Genomic DNA, 21,983 nt, shown 5'->3' with positions numbered 1-21,983 from the left:
GGATGGATGACCTCTCTTTCTCTCTGCCTCTCCTCTCTGTGTAACTCTTACTTTCAAATAAATAAATCTTAAAAAAAAAAAAAGAGTCTGCCTATAGTCTTACACTCCAAAATCTATTTTTAACATAATAGTCGGCTGGCACTGCAGTTCACTAGGCTAATCCTCCGCCTGCGGCACTGGTACTCCAGCTTCTAGTCCCGGTTGGGGTGCCAGTTCTGTCCCGGTTGCTCCTCTTCCAGGCCAGCTCTCTGCTGTGGCCTGGGAAGGCGGTGGAGGATGGTCCAAGTGCTTGGGCCCTGCACTCGCATGGGAGACCAGGAGGAAGCACCTGGCTCCTGGCTTCGGATCAATGCGGTGCGCCGGCCGTAGCAGCCATTTAGGGAGTGCACCAACGGAAGGAAGACCTTTCTCTCTGTCTCTCTCTCACTGTCTAACTCTGCCTGTCAAAAACAAAAACACACAAAAACAAAACAAAAACATAATAGTCAAATGATAGTGTCAAGATACAAGCCAGACATAGATCATGTTTTAAACCCTTGCAGTGACTACATGTTGATTATAAATTCCTTCCCCTGACTTAGAAAACCCTTTAAGATCTGGCTCTCCTACCTCATTTTGTAACACTTATCCATACTTAACCTTGCTGCAGCTGCATTGGTCATAATAATAGATAGTACCAAATATGCTTCTGCTTTAGTATCTTTTTAAGATTTATTTATTTGAAAGGCAGAGTTACAGAGAGGGAGAGGGCGAGGTCTTCCATCCCACCGTTCACTTAGATGGCTGCAACGGCCAGAGCTTTGCTGATCTGAAGCCAGGAGCCATGGTGCAGGGGCCCAAGGTCTTGGGCCATCCTCTACTGCTTTCCTATGCCATAACAGAGAGCTGGATTGGAAGTGGAGCAGCCTGGACTGGAACCTGCGCGTGTATGGGATGCTGGCACTGCAGGCAGCAGCTTTACCTGCTATGCCACAGTGCTGGCCCCATGCACTAGACACTATTTTTTGTCTAGGATTATCTTTCCTTGGATATTTGCCTGGCTGATTCAGTTGCTGTAATTTTGGATCAAATTCTACCCTTTGTTCTCCCCAGGTTTTCCCTAGCTGCCTAGTCTGAATTAACTTTATATCTTCTTTTGTTTTCAAGTCACTTCTTGTGATGTCTTCACGTGATGGCTTGACAGTACTTACCACTGTTTTTGTGTGTGTGTGGTTTTTAATTTCCCTCATTGGAATGTAAGCTTTAGGAGAATAGGGAATGTTAACTGTTGGCTGTTTTATTCCAGTGTCTAGAACAGTGTCAGGCACAGAGTAGGGACTTGGTGGATATTTTCTGAATGCATCTATTAGAGATTTGAGAGTTATTAACATATGGGAATAGAAGTGATGATGTGGGATATGAGTAGTTTTCCATCGTAGCGGTATACCAGAATTAGGAAGGACGTCTAATCATTCCAAAACAAATCTGTGAAGGAGGCCTGGGCAATTTAAAAACAGGAGCCCCAGGTGATGCTACTTTGGGAGACATTAAGTGGAGAGAGAAGAGCCTGGTATAGAACCTGAGATGAACAAAAGAGGATCCTGAAACAGACTGGCGATATGTGGCCAGTGGAATCCAAGGGAAGAGGGAATTCCAAGAATGGGAAGCTAATGGTCTCAAGCTTGCAAGCCAGGGCAAGTCATGTAAAGGATAGCAAGCAGTCATCACATTTAGCAATAAGGAAATTGTAAATCATTTTTAAAAAGATTTATTTTATTTGAAAGGCAGAGTTACAGAGGTAGAGGTAGGGAGAGGTCTTCCATCTGCTGGTTCACTCCCCAAATGGCCGCAATGGCCAGAGCTGTGCCAATCCGAAGCCAGGAGCCAGAAGCTTCCTCTGGGTCTGCCATGCGGGTGCAGGAGCCCAGGCACTTGAGCCATCTTGCATTGCTTTCCCAGTCCATCGCAGAGAGCTGCATTGGAAGTGGAGCAGCCCGGACTGAACCAGCACCCATATGGGATTCCAGCACTGCAAGTGGTAGCTTTACCCGTTATGCCACAGTGCCAGCCCTTGTAGTCATTTTAGAGCAGAGTTTCTCAGCCTTGGTACTACAGACATTTTGGGTTGGATACTTTTTTTGGAGCTGCTGCCCTGTGCATTACAGGGTGCTTAGCAGCGTCCCTGGGCTCTCATCATTAAATGCAGTTGCAAACCTTGCTTTCAAGTTGTGACAACCAAGAGTGTCTCCAGACATTCCCAGATGTCCCGTGGAGAACATACTGCCCTTTGTGGAGAACACCATCTTAGAAAAAGCAGTTTTAGTAGAGAATTTAATTCTGACCTCAAATTGAACTGGGATAATGAATAATGGAAATTGGAGAAATGGAAACAGGTAATGTAGACAACTGTTTTAAGAATCTTGATTATGAGGGTTGGTTAGAGATGTGATAAGAGATTTATGGGAGGTTATTTTTGAAGTAGGTTTAAAATTGTTTACCCACTGCTTTCAATGAAATGGGAATAGTTGATGTTTGCATTCCTTGAAGGAATGGGAGCATTTGCGTTAGAAGAATGGTGAATCCTCCGCCTGTGGTGCTGGCATCCCACATGGACACCGGGTTCTAGTCCTCGTTGCTCCTCTTCCAGTCCAGCTCTCTGCTGTGGCCGAGGAAGGCAGTGCAGGATGGCTCAAGTGCTTGGGCCGCTGTACCTGCATGGGAGACCGGGAGGAAACACCTGGCTCCCAGCTTCGGATCAGCACAGTTCCGGCCGTGGCAGCCATTTGGGGGGTGAACCAAAGGAAGGAAGACCTTTCTCTCTGTCTCTCACTGTCTAACTCTGTCATAATAAAAAGTTTCTTGCCATGCAGTTGCAGGTAAGGATAGATGAAGTTGCTGATAACAGTAATGAATGACTAGCATTTACTGGGGACTTACTATGTGCTGTGTGCTGTTGGAAGCACTCTGTATTAACTCATTTAACTCAGAACAATCCTGAAACCAGGAGGTTTAGGGCACATTTCATGGGGGGAGGTGGTTGGTGTAAATGTTTTGTCATTGCAGGGGCTTTCCTGAGGGTACAGTGAGGACCAGAGGCACTGAGAGGTTAAGCCACTTGCCCAACATCACATTTCTAGTATGTAGCAGAGCCAGAATTTTAACCCAGACCTCTGGCCTTACAGCTGTGCTCTTTTAACTGCTTTAAACAAGGATGTTTATAGCTGAAGTGGCAGAAAGTTGAGGGAATTCCATCTGATGCCTTTCCCCCCCTCCCCCTACCCCATATGAATGTATCCTGATCTACTGAAAATTGGAGGATGTAATAGGGTAGAGGTTTTTTTTTTTTTTTTTTTTTTTTTTTTTTTTTTTTTGACAGGCAGAGTGGACAGTGAGAGAGAGAGGGGTCTTCCTTTGCCGTTGGTTCACCCTCCAATGGCCGCCGCAGCTGGCATGCTGCGGCCGGCGCACTGCGCTGACCCGAAGGCAGGAGCCAGGTGCTTCTCCTGGTCTCCCATGGGGTGCAGGACCCAAGCACTTGGGCCATCCTCCACTGCACTCCCAGGCCATAGCAGAGAGCTGGCCTGGAAGAGGGGCAACCAGGACAGAATCTGGTGCCCCGACCGGGACTAGAACCTGGTGTGCCGGCGCCACTAGGTGGAGGATTAGCCTATTGAGCCGCGGCGCCGGCCAATAGGGTAGAGTTTTAAGAAACTGTAGAGGATATGAAGATAGAAGAGAAGGCCTGAAATAACCATTAGAGGAATAGGGGAGATTGAGGCTAGGGACCTGTAACATTGCCAGGCAACAATAAGGGCTCAGATAAGGTAAGAGGCAGGTATTTGGGGATACCAGTTTGTATAGATAGTGTGGTTATTCTCCAGCTTTGATCAGCAATGCGGTTGTAGGAACAGGCAATTTAGGGTAGGGGTTTAATAGATCAGAGGTGATGCCTGGAGGTGAGAGAACAGTGAGGATATGGTTGATGGATGGGGTCCAGGCTGAGTAGGAAGAAAACAAGTAAAAGAGTAAAAGGGAGATTGTGGGAAAGTCAAGAGTTTTACTATTGATAAGATTCAAAGAACTTGCTGTGGGGATAAGAGCTAGACAGAAGGTTTGAATCAGAAGGTGGGATGTTTAAGATTTTGGAGATGGAGCAATTTCCGAGGGTGATGGGTTAGATGTGGCCCTGGGAGTGGGCAGCTTGAAGTGAAGGGAAAGGAGAAGTCTTTAGTTGAGATCAAGGGTGGAGGGCCTGGGGTGTCCGGTGACTGTCCAAAGGGATGCCCTCATGGAGGTGACGAGACTAAGGTCCAGGCAATTTATGCGAGGAAATAGAGAAGAGGACCGGAGGGTTGCAGAGCTGGTTGGAGAGCAGGGCCATCAGAAGAAACACTGATTTTTTATATAAAAGTTCAGGACAGTGGTGACTGCTGGAGGGAATCTAGGAGAATGAGCAACATCTGAGAGATTTCAGGAATGCGAGTCAGAGTTCAGTTACAGCCGAGAGGAGAACAGTAAGGGAAGAAGTAGAGGACAGAGATGCTTTTGTTTGCCTTTGGAAGGAGCATCCAGAGATTCCATTAGAAAGGTTTGGGGCAGAGGGGAGAGAAGAGGGGCTAATGTTTTGGATGGCATCTAAGAATCAGTTTCGGTAGATCCTGATGGTTGAGATAGGAGGGCATCTTCTCTTGAGAGAAGTTGGCCACTCCTTGGATGAGGTATGCATCTGAGTTTTTAGTCTTGTGACCTTTGGTACTGGGAAGGTTCTGGAATTCTGGTGATGTACCAGATGGTGGGTGTTCTGTGAGGACCTCTGTGCTCACTGCAGTCTTGAGTCTGCTTGTATCTGGCTAAAGAATAAGATCTGAGGACACCTAGAAAATAGAGGAAGGGTTGGGGAGCCATGAACAGGATTTTGCAGAAGTTGAGAGCCTGAATTAATGTAGTTAGTAAGGCCATGTTTTTACCTCCAGCTCTTGAGACCAGGGGAATTTGAGTTATGTTGCTGTTGGGCTCAAGGCTACAAAACAGGCAAGAGAGGAAGAACATTGTTCCTATTTCTGGACTTTTGTACCACACTTCTAGAGGGTTCCTTTGGCAATGGTGCTTATACTCTATAATAACAAAACCACCCTTTTATTTTTTATGTAAAACTCTGAGGCAAAACATGAATCAAGAAGTGGTAGGGCAGGTTGGGAGATAAATCTGCATGGCACGCAACCGCTGGATTCAGAATGTGTGCTCTGGAGCTTGGGGTGTGGTTGAGTAAAGGGAGCATCTGCTTGGCCTTTGCTTGATGGGAAGAACTTGACCTCCCATTCAGTCACTTCAGTAGGGTGGGGGAGTCAGTGAGGGTGGTGTCACAGGCTCATGATACCACTGAAGACAGGAAAGGAGAGCAGAGTTCGTATGTGAGTGTTTACTGTGTAATACCATGCACTGTTAGGCTTTATAATCCTCACAGGAACACTGATGTCACGGGCATCATCCTCTTCATTTTGTAGGGGAAGAAACAGAATCAAAAAGGTTAAGTAACTTGTCCAAAGTGAAAAACCACAGAAGTGATGGACTTTAGGATTAATCCTAGATTTCAGCTTTGTGTTGACTCCCATGTTTGTTTTTTTCTTTCTTAATGGAGGTTGTAGGCTGTTGAGATTGTTGTGGGCGGTCCTATTGGTAAGAAGCAAAGCTCTGCAGAAATAAGGGAGAACTAAGCCCATTTTAGAGTAATTGTCTCTCAAAGGGAACAACCCTGAGGTAGACAGCAGGCAGTGGGGAGGAGGACTGGCTCAGACTGAAGCTGAATTGTCCACTGACTACTGATGTGGGAGGGTGAGGGGACAGTCAGTAAGAGAAAATGGCCCAAGCTTTCCAGCAGTTTCTGCCAGTTGTCTCTGAGCCACCCCCTCTCAGCAGAGGCGCAGCTCTATAGCTATGTCATCAAATACTGGGCACAGACATTATTTAGGGAGGCAGACTGGCCATCCAGCCCGCCTGTCTTTCCTGAGGAGGAAGGACTTGTGGCTCCGGGGAAGTAACACTCAACCAGCTGTGAGGAGACCTGTGTCCCAGGGCTGCCTCAGAGGCAGCAAACAGCACTGTAGCAGTGATCCAGAGAGGTGTAGTGATACTCATTTATTCATGGAAGGTAAGTATGGATTTTCTCGGGGGAGCTTGAGAAGCATCCTTGGGGAGAGCGTGGGGACCAGGCCGAGTGAGTTGACCTATTTGGAGGTCCCAGAAAGACTCCGGAGCTGTTTCCTCATCTTTGGTTGTCAGGGCTCTATGGGCTGTGGCCCATGTCCTGTGGGAGACAGGGCAGGAAGGCAGGCAACCTTTTCTTTTGGTCCATCTTGGTGCTGGCCTTTGCAATCAACAAGGGACTTAGCCTAGCAAGGCGGAAGTCTTGGATAGTTAGCTGTTCTGGGGTCTCGGGCTTCTTGCGGAACCTTGTGAACGCTGCCTCCACATTGGTCTTAGGTGCCTCATATGCTAAGAAAATCTTGTTCTTCAGCTTGCTCTGGATCCAGGGATCAGTTGAAGACCAAAGGACTAGTGTTTCTTGTAGCTGCATTTAAACAAAAGCCTTGGGGCTAGCTTACTTTTAGCTCAGACTGGGAGGGGAGGGGACACCCAAGGGAGAGGATGCCTTTGCCACAGGCCACTATGGCTAGGGCAGTGTCCAAGGATTCATTCCCCTCCTCTGACAAGGAACAAATGATGAAGTGGCGAGAGGGACTTGGAAGAAGGGTAGAGAAGAGGAAGGGGTGGCCAGAATGCCTTACACTTTTCTTCACAGCCTGGTTCTCTTCTGTGTCCAGCATGTCCAGAAGCAGATGAAACACTTGTGGGCTGCGGAACCCCAGGACTCCCTGGCAGAGGTAAGCAGAGATTGCTTGAGTTGTCAGCCCAGGAAGACATCCCATCTTCTTTCTCTTTCTCACCCTTTTGTGATGACCTGGAAAATAGGATTGTCCAGCTGAGGCATCCCTTTCCTGGCTGCTTGAGGCCAGGTGTGTAGTTCCAATGCCCATAATTGATTAGGAAGAGTAAAGATGATTTCTGTAAGATCTAAGCAGTGCCCCTCACACTTGTTTGTCTCCCTTATTCCACCCACCCCAATCCTGAAAGGAAAGGTTACCCTGGACTCTGGGTGGGCTAGAATTCTAAAATGAACTACCTCTCCAAACTTTTCAGCCCTTTCTTCCCCCTCAAAAACTGCTCAGTCGCCTGCTCTTGCAATTTCCACGTGTCGGAATAGGGTCAGGGAAGCAGAGGCCACCTTACCAAAGAAGTAATTGCCTCCTGGCGTGTAGTCGCGTTAGGGTCCATCAGTTGCCTGTGTAGAAGGGAATGAGCATATTGTCTGGTTAAAGGGATGGGGAGTGAGGAGGAGGCTGCTTGCTTCAGGCCCACCACAGAATGCTGATGGCTGATGCTAATTTCATTCATCTCTTTCTTATTTCTTGGGTTAGGAAAGGGACTGGGAGGGAGAAAAGCAGTTATTAGTCAGGAGGCACTGAATGGTGGTTACAACTCCAATCTATCCAGGACTTACCTTTGAAAAGTTCCTTTCATAACATATTAATTTGAGCTCTACAGCAAGTAGAAGTGGGCAGTATTAGCTTCTTTTTACAGAGGAACAAACGCCTACAGCTCAAAGAGTGACTTGGCCAGTGGCAAGGGCAAGTTTCTCTGCCGACCCTCTGCTCCCTTTCCATGGCCTAGGCTTCGGCCCTGGCAGCTCCCAGCCCAGACCACTCACTCCTCCACTGTGTTCATCATCACGGGCTTCATCCTGAGCTCTTCCACAGTTTCCACCACAGCCTGCCTCATAGCCTGCAGAGGGATCACAGCAGGAAAACAGAATATAGGGGTGTATACCCAAGTGCTTCACAGACCTTTACTGAACACTGACATTGTGCTACAGAGCCTGGAGGAGCTCAAATAAGTGGGCAATTCCAGTACTGCTTAGGGTGCAAATCAGAGACCCTCTTAGCTCAGTCTTGGCTGCAGGAGGAGGTGCTGCCTGAGCTGAAACCTGAACGGCGAATGGGAGTTAACTAGGCAGAGGAGAAACATGGACCGAAGCCTGGAGGCAGGAGGCAGTATAGAGAGGACGGGGAGCTGGAGTAAGTTTAGTTTAATGAGCTGATCAAACTGGGTCTCTTCAGAGAAATGGTTGTCCTAAGCATAGCCATTGTGGCTCCAGAGGGGAGACTGGTGAGATATAAAACTACAGGGGTAATTAGGGGTTATCAGTTATGAAACAATGGAGGCCATTGTGAGGGCACTGGGAGTCCCTGCAAATGTTAGGCTGAGGCGAGACACGTCTGATTTACGTTATGAGAAATCGTTCTGTGCCTGGTTTTGTCATGAGGTGAAGCCAAGAGCCAGAAGGCAGGAATTCAAGTACTTGGACCATCATCTGCTGCCTCCTAGGCACATTAGCAGGAAGCTGGATTGGAAGCAGAGAAGCCAGGACCCAGACTAGCACTCCCATATGTGATGGGGGCATCCCAAGAGGTGGCTTAACCTGCTGTGCCTATAGTAAAGATTAAAGGCAGGGGAACACAGAAGGCAAAGTAGATTCTGATTGTTGATTGGGGAAAACTCAGGAGCTGTTATTTGAGCATGTCTTGAAGGAGCAATGGTATTTTTTTTTTTTTAATTTTTTTGACAGGCAGAGTTAGACAGTGAGAGAGACAGACAGAAAGGTCTTCCTTCCATTGGTTCACCCCCCAAATGGCTGCTATGGCCAGCGTGCTGCGCTGATCCGAAGCCAGGAGCCAGGTGCTTCCTCCTGGTCTCCCATGCGGGTGCAGAGCCCACGCACTTGGGCCATCCTGCACTGCCTTCCCGGGCCACAGTAGAGAGCTGGACTGGAAGAGGAGCAACTGGGACAGAATCTGGCACCCCAACCGGGACTAGAACCTGGGGTGCCGGCGCTGCAGGTGGAGGATTAGCCTAGTGAGCCGCGGCGCCGGCCAGGGCAATAGTATTTTGAGTGGTTACTTATCAGTGGGAGTGAATAGTGTGAAGCAAGTTTTTACCTTACAGAAGGGGGGGGGGTACATTTTTAGCTGAGAAAATTGCCCAAGCAGAGGCACAGTGGCTTACAGATGGGCTCACTAGCGGAATAAGGAGTAGAGTAAGGTGAATGTGGTGCTTTAAGTATGCTAAGTTGGAAGCCGGGCCAGGGCAGATCTCCAGAGGAGAGGAGACACGTTTGGGCTGCATGGGCTCTGGAGTATTTGTCTCACAAGGAAGGGTTCGTTATGCGTCTTCCTCCTGAGAAGGTCGAATGTGAGTTCCTCTAGCCCCTGTGCCTGGATCTGTTCCAGCCCAATGGTCCTGAGCATCTGGGTGGCTTCATAGCGGTCCTGAGGGCAGGGGTTGGAGAGGCATGAGAGATAGACTCCCTTCCCCGTCCCTCAGCCCTGTCATGGTGCTGTGGAGGGAAGGGTACGAAGTAGCCCAGAGCTTACGTCAAGGACAGCGGAAGAACACAGTTGCTCTAGGATGGACATGATGACTGCAGCTGAGTGAACGTGCATCATCTTGACCAGCATCCTAAGTGCCTGTACAGGACAAGGTGAAGCAGGTGTACAGGGTGTGCATGGAGGCATTGGGAGGGCTGGGTGGACTTGAGGACTGGGCCTAGAACTCTTGGCAACCAAGTCAGGTTCTTGGTCCTGCCTCTTGAGTGAGAACACAAGTGCATGCACACATGTACACCCATAATAACCAGATACACACAGAGACAGGCACACTTAACATGTCTGTGTGACCCCGTGTTCATGCATGTACATACTTAACACAGAAAAGGCCCTACCATGCTCTACACTCTGGCATGACAATGACAAGGTCCTGACCCCACTGGCCTGTTTTCCCAGTGCTTCCTGAGAGCCCAGCCTCCTGTCTTTCACACCTTCATCCGCTGGGTCTTGGGCCCTTGGCATAGGCACTGCAGCAAGAACTCTTGGGCCATGTCACTGCAGGGCCTCAGGAAACCCAAGCACAGGGCTGCTTCCAGGGCTGCTTCATTTACCAACTTCTTCATCAGTGTCTGCAACACAAGCACCAGCTTTTCTTCATCCCCAACTTCAGTCCTCTGAGAGGAAGACAGGAGGCAAAACAGAAGGTCTCCAGCTGGACTTCATACTTTATAAGAGGGCGATTCTTTACAGCCTCCAGCCCATTCTTTCTCTTAAAATGAATCTCAGACCATCAGATGACTTCACATACTTCACCTTGTTTTTGCTACCACTTGCTCGGTCGCACCCAGGCTCTATTTTCATTTTCCATCACTTTTTAAAAAAATATTATTTCACAGGATGATTGCTTTTATTTATTATTCTCATTTTATTTCATCTTATTTTATTTGAAAGAGAGAGAGAGAAGGCATGCGCTTCCATCTCCTGGTTCACTCCCCAGATATCCACATTACTTGGGGATGGGTCAGGCCAAAGTCAGATCTGCCACATGGCTGTCACCTGCTGCCCATCATAGTGTGCATTAGCAAGAATGATGGAATCTGAAGCAAAGCCAGGACTCAAACCAGGCATCCCACGTGAAGTATTAACCTCTGCACCAAATTTCTGCCCCTCTCTAAGACTATATTGTGGATAGATCACTTTAATATTTCCACTGTCAAGGCCAGCGCTGTGGTGTAGTGGGCTAAGTCTCTGTAGTGCCAGCATCCCATATGGGCACTAGTTCGAGTCCTGGCTGCTCCACTCCTGATCCAGCCCCCGTTGCAGCCATTTGGGGAGTTGTCGCTCCCCCTCTTCATGGAGGAATGACACTAAACCCTGCCTAGGCTTCATATCTGAGTCACGGCACCATTATGTCGCTCCCCGTCTTCGTGGAGGAACGACACAGGACCCTGCGCTGTTCTTTCATCTGCTCGGCCCTCCCCGGGTTTGCTGCTGGTTCTTCCCGGGTTGGCTACTGTCCCTTCCACCTCCGTGGAAGGGCAGTTCCCCCTGGCCACATTCCCCACTTCCGCAGGGGAGCGGCACACCGCCGGCCGGCTCTCTCGGGGGCAGCACAGGTGTTCCCCTTAGATGTTCCTGGTGAATGCCGTCTCTCTCCTCCTTTATAGTCCTCCTCCGCCAATCCTAACTCGGCTGCCCACACGCCGAGTACGCTGCTCTCCTCCAATCAGGAGTAGGTCCTACAGTTTATTGGTTGAACTGGAGGCAGCTGCGTAGAAGCTGTTTTCTCCTCTCCCAGCGCCATATTGTGGGAGAGCAGATGCATAGAATAAGTCTTAATTCCAGTAACTCAGTCCAGTCCGGGCTGCTCCCCACAGGGAGTGAACCAGCAGGTGGAAGACTTCTTGCTGCCTCTACCTCCCTCTTTCTGTAACTCCATCCTTCAAATAAATAAATAAATCTTAAAAAAAAAAATACTTCTGTCTTAAATCCTGGCACTTAGAAAAATAAACAGAATTACTCCAACACCTGTCCTACAATAATCTTGTCAGCCATAGAGAGACCTGATTATGACCCACAACTTCTTCATAATCTCTGAGTCCTACTCTCTGACCATCACTTCCCTTTGTCTGGCTCACCTACCAAGGCCAATGATGTTCGGCTATGAAAGCCTCACACTCAGAAACAAATATGTCACCTTTGTCACTGCTCTTCATATTTTTTTTTAAAGATTCATTCATTTATTTGAAAGGCAGAGTTACAGAGAGAGAGAAAAAGAGGTCTTCCATTTGCAGGTTCACTCCCCAATTGGCTGCAATGGTTGGTCCTGTACCTCTTCAGAGCCAGGAGCTTCTTCTGGGTCTCCCACATAGGTTCAGGGGCCCAAGGACTTGGACCATCTTCTACTGCTTTCCCAGGCCACAGCAGAGAGCTAGATGGGAAGTGGAACAGCCGAGTCTCGAACTGGCATCCATATGGGATGCTGGCACTGCAGGCAGGAGCTTTACTTGCTACGCCACAGCACTGATCCCTTTCTCTCTTGATCCCAGTTAAATTCCATGGTCCTGTTATGATTATTCCCCTGCCTCACTCCCAACTCCTTTATGCCCCCTTACTTCGTTGTATTCCCTTGAGAGAACTGTAATCTTGGTTTAATCCAACTCGCCTGGAGAAAATCAACATCACAGTCACAAATGACCAATCATGCTTTGAGTGTATGAACACAAACCTTGTTTACATCCTTAATGCTGCCTGGCAATCATAGCATTTTTCTCTGGGCCATGCCGTTCTCCTCTTAATCCATGCCTTTTCCTATGGAGCCTTTAATACTTCTTTATCTGTCATCTCTTGGCTGTTGACCTTGCTTCTCACTTCACTGAGAAAATAAAAGCGGCCAGAAAAGAAGCCCCCTAGGCACCCACTGCCACCTCTAGCTGACTTCCAACACCTGTCCCCACCCATGTGTTCTTCCTTTCCATTTGTTACAAGGGTGTGGAGACATCATTGGCTAAAGCCAGTCTCTCTCCACTTGTGTATTAGATCTTGTTCCCTCTTACCCATTCATGGACATTGCTGCGGCAATTCTACATGCTGTCTTCAAAAATTATCACTTTTGGGACCAGCAGTGTGGAATAGCAGTTTAAGTTGCCACTTGGAATGCCAGCATTTCATATCAGATCATATTGGAGTGACAGTTTGAGTCCTGGCTACCCTGCTTCTGATCCAGCTTCCTACTAATGTGCCTGGGAAGGCAACAGAAGATGGCCCAAGTGCTTGGGTCCTTACTAACCATTTGGAAGACCTGGGTGGACTTCCTAGCTCTTGGCTTTAGGCTGGCCCATTCCTGGTGGTTGTAGCCATCTGGAGAATGAACCAGCAAATGGACGATCTCTGTCTCTTCCTCTCTCTGTCACTCTGCTTTCAAAAAAATAAGGTTTGAAAAAAAAAATCATCTTTTGACTAACCATTGAATTTTACCCCTCAGCATGCTGTTATTCTTTTTTTTCTAACCTTTACCTCTGGTGTCAATGACTGCCCTTCCCAGCAAAACTTGGAAGGTTGTCCATACTCGCTGTCTCTAGTGTCTTTCTCCCAGTCTCTCTCCTACTCACTCCCGTGAGTTTCTCCCATACAACCCCACAAGATAACTGTTAAGTTGTTAAATCCACATATTTATCTGTACATTACATGATTGATTTATCTGCCTTCCTTGATAGAGGAGCATACTTCAAAAATGGAACACGTGTATTATGAAAAAACTACATTTGGAAAGTTTTTTCACACCAGAACAAACTTAGCTTTTAATACCATTTCCCATGAACTTTTTAAGTACACGTGCCTGTTTCGCACTGGATTTTCACTTTGGGTTGTCTTTCTACCTCATTAGGTACTTCTCAGAATTTACTGGTTCCTCCTCCTTTTTCTGATTTCTTAACACTGGGGGGCCCCAAAGCTCAATTCTTAGCTCTTTTCTTAGTGATCTCATCTAGCTTAGTGACAGTAAGTGCTGTTTGTTGGTAACTCCTGAATTTCTTCTTTAGCTCACATGTCTCTCGTGAATTCCATGTTGTTTCCACTAACCTGCCATCTCCCTAGGAATTCCAATAGATATTTCAGACGTAGCTTGTCCAAAACTGGGCTTTTGACGTTGCCTCGAGACCTGTTACATCTGCAGTTCTCCTGACCCTCGTTGTTAACAGCATTTTCCTTTCTGCTGCCAGGCCAAAACCTTGGCTTTGTCTTTGTTTCCTCACTGTCTTTTACAGCTCCCAGTCATCTGGTCAGGAGTTGTATTTTATGTCATTTCTTTATGTCCACTTTGCTTTATGTTTACTCTGACCACCCTGGGCCATGGCCACCATTACATTGCAGGATTGTTTCAATAGCCTCCAGCTGGCCTCCCTGTTTTCCACTCCTGGTCCCCTGCCCTCTGTCTTTTTGCAGTAGTCAGGGTGAACCTTTGGAAATATAAGTTAGAGCATGTTACTACTCTGTTCCAAAGCCAGGTGTTGTGGCACAGCAGGCTAAGTCAATGCTTCCCACATCCCTGCTACTCTGCTTCTGATCCAGCTCCCCTGCTAAAGCACCTGGGAAAGTAGCAGAAGATGACCCAAGTACTTGTGTCCCTGCCACTCACATGGCAGACCTGGATGGAGTCCCAGGCTCCTTGCTTTATCCTGGCCTAGCACTGGGTGTTGTAGGCATTTGGGGAGTGAACGAGTGGATGGAAGATCTTGCTCTGCATTTCAAATCAATATATAAATCAAACAAGAAGAAACAAGCCTCTAATCATTCTTTATTCTATTGACAGAAGTGCAAGTAATTAGAACAGTTCAGGAGGCCATGTGTGATCTGTTAATGACTTTTCTTGGCCCTCCTTTCCTGCTGCTCTTTTTACTCTAACCTGACTTGAGCCACACTGGCCTTCCTGCTGTCCTTGACTCTCTCAGGAACATTTCTGCCTTTCCATGGAGCAGTTGTGTCTTGAATGCCTTCTCTCAGAGATCTGTATGGCTCAACCCCATCACCTTCTTCATGATTTTTCCAAACGGAGCTTCTAAGTGAGGGCTTCCCCATCTGTCTCGTTTACAGTTGCAGCCCATCCCCATTCTCACCTGGCACTCCTGATCGCCTTCACCCTGCTACACCCCATCGCACCGCTGACACACTATGTGAATATAATTAGATGGATTGGTCCCCCTCCCCCCACCATGCACGCTCTGCAAGGGCAGGCATCTTGAACTTGTTCAGTTCATTGATGGATCACAAAGGCTGTGCCCAGCACGTGGTTAGCCATTTAATACGTATTTTCTGAGTGAATGATGGATTCTCTTTCACATGGCAGTGATAGGGTCAAATAAAAGTACCTTTAAGAGGAGAAAACTGAGGGTAGTATCCCCACCCGCTCCTGACCAAGGTCCTGTTTTTATTTTAGGGATGATAGTGAGAGTGACGGTTACCATTTAGGGAGCATGGACATTGTACTAAGTGCTGTCATCTCAATGCTGTGAAGCAATTATTCTCTTTGAGGTGAGCAAATGCATGAGCTATGGAAGTGGGCTGTTTTCAAGTGGTTTGGGTAGTAAGTGGCTGAGCATATGCTTCTGTTTGACTCCAGGGGGTGCTCCACAGGGCACTATCTTCCCTTATCAAAGCTGAGAGCTGGGTTACCTTCGTCCTGACCTAACTCCTAGCCAAACCCATCAGTAGCTTTGTCCATCAGTAGCCCTGCCCCAGTGACAAGCTGTCCTCCCAATCACCTTGTCTTTAGGGACAGCCGCCCAGGAGTTCAGAGCCACTCGCAGCCCGGTCAGAGTCTCCATCCTTCGACCCTCATCTTGCCCCTTCAGCTGTTTGATGAGGGCATGGATCACGTGCTTATTCAGACAGCCTGGGTAGGGAGGGCCCTCCGTCAGAGCAGAGCCTCGGGGACGGCTCTTATCTGCAAGGACCCAGTGAACACCACTGTGCCCTCCCAACAGAAGTTCCGAGTTCTGGGAGCCAAGGTGCTGCTCATGCCCCCAGGCCAGCAGAGCAGCTGGCTGAGCATGGACACAATTCCAGGAGCTTTTCCTCTCTCCTTTTCACCCCAACTTCCTCTCTCTGCCCGACTGTGGTTAGGGTAGTTCCCAGACCCTGCCACAGGCTGGGCTGGAGTGGTGTGTACTCAGCTCCCTCTGTCCTTACCCACGGGAGAAAGTGGCTGCACTTTCTCATCTCCCTCACTTCCCCACCCAGGGGGAGGTCGTACTCACCCAGGATGGCCAGGGATCGATAGGCCTCATACTTCACTTTCTCTGAACCAGTTTGGGCCTGAATGAAGAGGCAGGTGTTAGAAATATGCCAAAAGGTAATGGAATGGCAGAGGTTGAGGGAGCACCTCAGAGCTATCTCCCTTTAGCACAAGGGGAAATTGAGGCCTAGAGACTGACCTGTCTTTACTCCGACAGTGCAATGGAAGCAGGACTGACCTTGGCAGTTGGCCTTAGGCAAGCACTTGGCTTCTGAGACCTTCCATTTCCCTAGTAGCGAAGCACAGACACTACTAGCTGTTTCCAGTGTTGGAAGTTAAATGAGATTGTGGATAATGTGTGCTCTCACTTGCAAGCTGACATATATGTAGGGGGCACTGCTTCAGTTCAGGTGGAGAAGAGACTCAGTTCCAGTTCTCCTCACCTCCCATTCACATTCCTCCTTCCCCAGCCCCCTTCCTTCAAGCTGTCCTTGGAAGGGGCCAAGGGCACGCTCCCCGCGGGTGGCTCTCTCCTCAGTGGATCTGACCTATCCTGTGGTGCCCTGGGGCACTCTGTCTGTGTCACATGTCCACTCTACACACTCAGAACCCCTTTTCCTCCTTTCCTGAGCTCCTGCAGCCCCAGACTCACCACCTGCCACAGTGCCTCCATGACAAACTTGTCACTGACGTCCAAGTACCCTAGAGCCTGCAGGAAGGGCAGGGTGGGGGAAGCAAGAGACCCTAGACACCATCTCCAGGAGCGCCCATCCTCTGGACGCAGCTGGAGTTTGTACTTGGAACACCACCTCTGCCCCCACCACCCACTTTAAGCAGCTTTTGACTTTCCAGCCCAGCTGATTCTTCGCTGAAGCCACCCTCCTCCACCCTGGCTGCTTCTCACCTGTGCTGCGTACAGCTGTTCATCCTCTTGGGGAGATTTCAGGCTTTTCATGAGTTCCTGCCAATCCAAGGAGCCGGTGGAAAGGAAGAAAAGAAAACAAGTGTAGAGCTTCAAACTGAAGGCAGCTTATCCAGTCCTAGTCCCCTTCCTCCTCCACCTCCACTTTCAGGCGGGTGCTGACGGCGGAAGGACAGTGTGAGCCCAAGGTAAGGGCACCAAGGTGGGTAGGGGTGGGGGAGACTCCCCATACCCTCCACTCCTCTCCCCTCCCCCGCCGTGGTCCTGACCTTCAATCTTTGCCACTTCAGAGGGTCCCTGGTGGGCTCCAAGGGCTCGGGTATTGCCTGAGCTTTTGAAGTCAGCTTGTTCATGGGGAGATAGAAGTTCTGGATGTGAGTCTCCTGCTGGAGGTACCTGAGAAAGAAATGGCACAGGCGCCTGTGGTCCCCTCCTCAGGCTGCAGCCTCACCCCTGTCAGGGGCCTCAACCCTGCGCAGAGATGAACCCTGAGACAGACAAGTGGGGGCTCAGTGACACCCCCTAGGCTGGCCTGGCCCACCCCTTCCTTGTCCTTCCTCCCTTTTCTAGAAGCTGTGGTGGGTGTGGAGAGTACAGAGGTGGGCAGAGCCCCGGCACACCTCGGCTGGTCTCTCATTTTCGCTAACATCCTCTGGGTCTCCCATTCCTCTTGCTGATTATACAGGATGTTCCAGTGCATGTCAGTCTCAGGCGTCTCCGAGTAGCAGTAAGGGATCACACTGGGCTTTTGGGAGTGCTGTCGCCAGCAGTCTGGACTCGGGGGGTACACTTCCTTCGGCACCTGGGGGGTGCAAGTGGCAGAAGAGTCAGAGGCTCTCCTAGGCCCTTACTTGAGTGATGGGAGTGAGGAAAGGGGTGGAGGGTGGAGCTGGTGGGGAGAGAGGGGGGGCCCTTCAGCCTTTCATGTGGCCTGGAGTCATAGCTACCACCTAACCCACTGTGTGACTTGGGCTAGCTACTTGTGGCCACCAAGGCCTCGGTTTTCTCATCTGTAAAACAGGGCTGGCAATCCTTGATTGTTCTCCCAAGGTGGTTTTGAGTAGTAAAAGAGATGCAGGTGGTGAAGCCGTTGGGGGCCCACAAATGGAGCTGAGAACCCAGTGTGCTTAACTGAGGGTTTCAGAGCACTTTGAAAAGCTTATTTGGGTGGGGCGAAGTGAAGTCAGAGTAGGGGAAAGGCAAGCTAGTGCCCAGCAAGGTGCTCGTGCGACAGCTCCTATGTTCCCGGCAATGTGCTGGGTGCATTTGTCTCTCCTGCCCTGGGGAGCTTCAGAGTGTGGTTGGGAAAACATGCGCCTCATTGCAGCTCTGAGTGCAGGGGATGGTTCAGGGTGGGTCTGGGGCTTTGGCTGGGATTCCTCTCTTATCAACCCCTGCCCCCCCCCCCCCCCCCCCCGTTACAACTAATCTCTCTGGGCAGAAGGGAAAGAGGCTGATGGTTCCCAATTTGGCGACTGAAAAAAAATCAAAATAAGGGCTCTCAGATGACGATCATGGTTTCAGAAAACAGAGCCTTGGTTCACAGTGGGTAGGTTGCTAGATTCAGCAGAAAATACGCACACAGCCAGGTAGGGGTCAGGTTAAATTTGGATTGCAGGTAATGAAGAATGATGTATCTGAGACACGTTCATGCTAAGAAGCCACTCCTTTATCTGACGTTCACATGTATTTAACCTGAACTGTGAGGGTTGCCGAAGCACTAATGAACATGACTCATTCATGAGCAGCCCCTGCCTAGCCCAGGCCTCATCTACTTTGTCCCACAGCAGTTCTACAGGGGTTGGCCTAGGAGCAGTGACTCGGCCCAGATCACACAGTGAGCCGCAGCCTGGGGAGAGCAGCAGAGTTCTGTGTGCCGCCCCGCCCACTTTGACCCAGCTCCCACGGTGGCAAAGGTGAAGGGTCTTACCTGGTAGCAGGACATGGGCAGGCGGACAGGAGCCATGGCTTCTCTGAGTTCTGACAAGAGGGGGGAGGGTGACAGTGTGGCTGTAGCACAAATGAGCGGTTGCCAGGGCAGCTGCAGGAGTCACGCGTTATATTTGGTGTTCTGTGAGTTCTAACACCAAGTGCTCCACCAGGGCTCAGAGCTGCGGGTAAGGCACCATTCCTGCCCCACAGTCTCCTGGTACCTTGCTGTCTAGTACGTGGGCCACCGATCACCAGTGTGGTCGTAGCCTGGGAGCGGTTTAGAGATGCAGAATCTCAGGGCATCCCCAGACCTGCAGCGTTGAGCAGCTTTAGTTTAGCGAGATCTGCAGATGATTCCTACACACACTCAAGTCTGAGAAACACTGGTCAAGCAGGGTGTTGTCAACCGTGGCTACAAATTGCAATTATTTGGGGGAACTTTGAGTATGTCCAGGCCCTACCTCAGACTAACTGAATCCTAGTCTGTGGGGAAGGGGGATAGGCATTTTAGAGCATGCCCCAGAAGATTGTGAAGTGCAGCTGAGGCCAAAAACCCACTGGTGTCCTTTAGTTTCTCAGCCTTGAGCGTGTACTGGGATCACCTGGGACTCATCCCACGATGATCCAATTGCCTAGTTCTGGGGTGGGGTCTGAGAACTTGCATTGCTAACGAGATGCTGCTGTTGCTGATCCTGGGCCCACATTTTGAGAACTGCTGGTATGACTAGTGAGATGGGAATGGTTCTTGGTGAGTAACTGGAGGTGGTGGGGGGCACAAATGTGAAGACAGATGCAGGTGCTGGTGGTCCAGCTGTGGGAGAGGCACCTGGCCTGGCTTGGAAGTGATCAGGGTTTCCAGAGATTTCACACACATTGAGTCTTCGGGATTTAGCCAGATAGGTAAGGGGGAGGGCATGGTGCACAGGGAACAGCTCATGCAAAGCCTTGGTTGTGTGAGGTTGGGGTAGAGAACAGGGTGCAGGTGTGGAGGAGAACGAAGCTGGGGAGACCCGAGGGGGTCCTATCTATCTTAGAGGCTGCCGTGGCCCTTAATGAGGGCTGGAGATTTACCTTGAGGCCCATCAAAGTTCCCATGGCCTGCCCTTTCCCAGGGGTTTGTTGAACTCATCCAGTCTCTTGCCTGGGTTGGGAGCCTGCCTTTGAGGGCCCCGCCCCTGGCTCCTTTCCTATGCATTCCAGCCTCACCTTTGGTCCTGTCTCGATATTCCAGCCATGGGTACTTGAGCATTAACCTGGAGATGTCAAAGATATCGGTTTTTCTTTCATAGGACATCCTGTTCTCCTGGTGGGGGCAGGGCTGTTGAGGGAGTAGGGACACAGCAGGAGGAGCCCTGTCCTCTGTGGTACAAGGAGGGGACAGTGAGGTGTCTGGACTTCTGGAGGTAGAAGCTTCCAAGTGCTGGGCAACCAGATTGCCTTGGTAAATAGAACACTCAGGTTCCACGCTGGAGCTCCACCCCTGGCCTCCACTGGCCTGTGGACTTGAGCTGGCCAAGTTACCTTTTTCAGCTTCCTTACCTAAAAAAGTGGGGAAGTCGTGCTTGTCTGGCCAAGAGGGGATGTGATGAAATGTAAATTAAAAAGAAAAAAAAGTCACAGTGCTGGGTGAACTGCCAAGCTCTTGTGGACTTAGGTTGGGCAGGGGTTGTTCTTAGGATTGGTCATCAGGAAAATGGCAGGACTGGCCAAGCTCCTCTTTTTTTTAATATTTATTTATTTATTTGAAAGTTAGAGTTACACAGAGAGAGGGAAAGGGAGGGAGGTTTTCCATCCGCTGGTTCACTCCCCACTTGGCTGCAATAGTCGCCAAGCTCCTTTTATACATGTCCCTCCCTCCTTGGCAAGCTGCCTTTCATACCCCCTACTTTTGCATCTGCTGTTTCCTTTGCATGTCAGACCTTTCCCTTCCTTTTCTCCTCCTTAAATGGTTACTCAAATCTTTCCATTCTGTGGTTATCTTATCTCTGAAGTCTCTCTTTGGCCCCACCTCAGTCAGTGATGTAACCCCACATACACACACACTGCAATGTGCCCGCAGCCTTTGGTGCAGTTCCCTCCTTGTGTTTATTGTGTTTCATCTGTTCGTAGGTCTGTCTCCCTCACTGGACTGCAGGCTGCCTACAGGTAAAGACTGCGGCTCATTCCCCTCTCTGTTCTGCTCCCTCTCCGTGCCTGGCGTCTGATAGGCGGCTCACTGTGGCAGGAAGACATGGGCCATTATGGTCCAGACTCAACGTGAGCTGACACCATGTGCTTTGGTGTGTCGTGCTGAGAAGGCTGACATCACTTATGAGGCACTCTCAACAAAGACAGCTAATCCCAGGCTGATGATGAGCCATAGCAGGCAAATGTAAGACCGTTCTACCAAAATCTGGGCTCCTGAAAAATGGGAGTGTAAAGTGTTCAAAAGATGCAAAAAGACATGACTGCGAAATTCAGTGTGTGCACCTAATTGGATCCTTAATTTTAAAAAGATAGCTATAAAGGAGACACTATGGGGACAGTGGGGAGAATTTGTGGAGTACATGTTAGAAAATAATATTGTGTCGTTGTTAAGTTTCCTGAGTGCGCTATTCATTGTGGTTCTAGAAATGTCCTTGTTTTCACTAGATGCACACTAAACTTTAAGGAGATAAAGCGATATCACATCTGCAAGTTTCAGATGGCTCAGCAAAATTGTATTTACCCCACCCCCTCATCCATACACTGAGAAAGCCAGTGTGGGAAGATAGTAGTATCTGGATGTAGATGAAGTGTTTATGGATATCTTATTGCAAATTTTGGTGGGGCTGAAATTTTCCAAATAAAAAGTGGAGTGGTGGTAGGGATGAAAAGCTTGAGCTTTGGCATTGGACTTCAAAATTTTAATTGGAAACCCCACCCACATTTTTATTCTTCCTGCTCTGGTGCTTCGGGCAATTCAGTTTCCTCTGTTGCCAAGAGTTGCAGTTTCCTGACTGCCAGCAGGGTCAATAATAACACCTACCCCAAAGGGTTATCAGAATGAAAAAGGATGGTGAGTGCGAGGGCTGGACCAATACCTGGCACGTTGTGGGTGCTCACTCAATATTAACTGTAATTCTGAGTGCTGTCAGCATGTTCACTTGAAGGGATGCATGGTTGGAATGCTGTAACTGTAAACACTGGTGTAGTTGTGGAAAGCCGTACACACACCTCATTCTCATTGAAATATCGGAGGCCCTTGGTTTGCCATCCATCCTGTCCTGAAGGCCAGTGTGGGGTGGAACCCGCTGGGGATAAAGTATAGGGTAGATAAGTGTGGAATGGCCGACCAGGGCCCAAGGAATCAAGGGAGTGAGCTGAACGCCTGGTGGCTTGGGCGTGAGCACGTAATGACTGTGGCAAACCCCATCCCACAGTGGATAAGCCACCAGGGATTTTACCTCCTCTTCCTGCCTGTGCTACCTTCTTTTTCCTCCCAGCCCTGAGCCCCCAG

The 21,983-nt window shown here is 49.3% G+C and overlaps 1 protein-coding gene across 1 annotated transcript; it reads right to left on the bottom strand.

The window, feature by feature from the left end:
- Nucleotides 1-3,963: 3,963 nt before the first annotated feature.
- Nucleotides 3,964-20,575, bottom strand: HEATR9 (HEAT repeat containing 9). Its single transcript, XM_008271141.5, is given in 16 exon segments — nucleotides 3,964-6,292; nucleotides 6,295-6,547; nucleotides 6,765-6,851; nucleotides 7,267-7,318; nucleotides 7,745-7,818; nucleotides 9,243-9,362; nucleotides 9,468-9,560; nucleotides 9,911-10,093; nucleotides 15,179-15,309; nucleotides 15,674-15,731; nucleotides 16,304-16,360; nucleotides 16,556-16,612; nucleotides 16,843-16,969; nucleotides 17,194-17,375; nucleotides 18,504-18,553; nucleotides 19,712-20,575. Coding segments are annotated over 16 exon segments (1,701 nt in total). The 5' UTR covers nucleotides 19,800-20,575; the 3' UTR covers nucleotides 3,964-6,203.
- Nucleotides 20,576-21,983: the final 1,408 nt, after the last annotated feature.

The sequence above is a fragment of the Oryctolagus cuniculus genome, chromosome 17, assembly GCF_051225735.1.
Source record: "Oryctolagus cuniculus isolate XC-2025 breed Fujian yellow rabbit chromosome 17, ASM5122573v1, whole genome shotgun sequence".
NCBI lineage: Eukaryota > Metazoa > Chordata > Mammalia > Lagomorpha > Leporidae > Oryctolagus > Oryctolagus cuniculus.
Note: the sequence above shows the minus strand (reverse complement) of the source record. Positions and strands in the feature narration are given on the sequence as shown.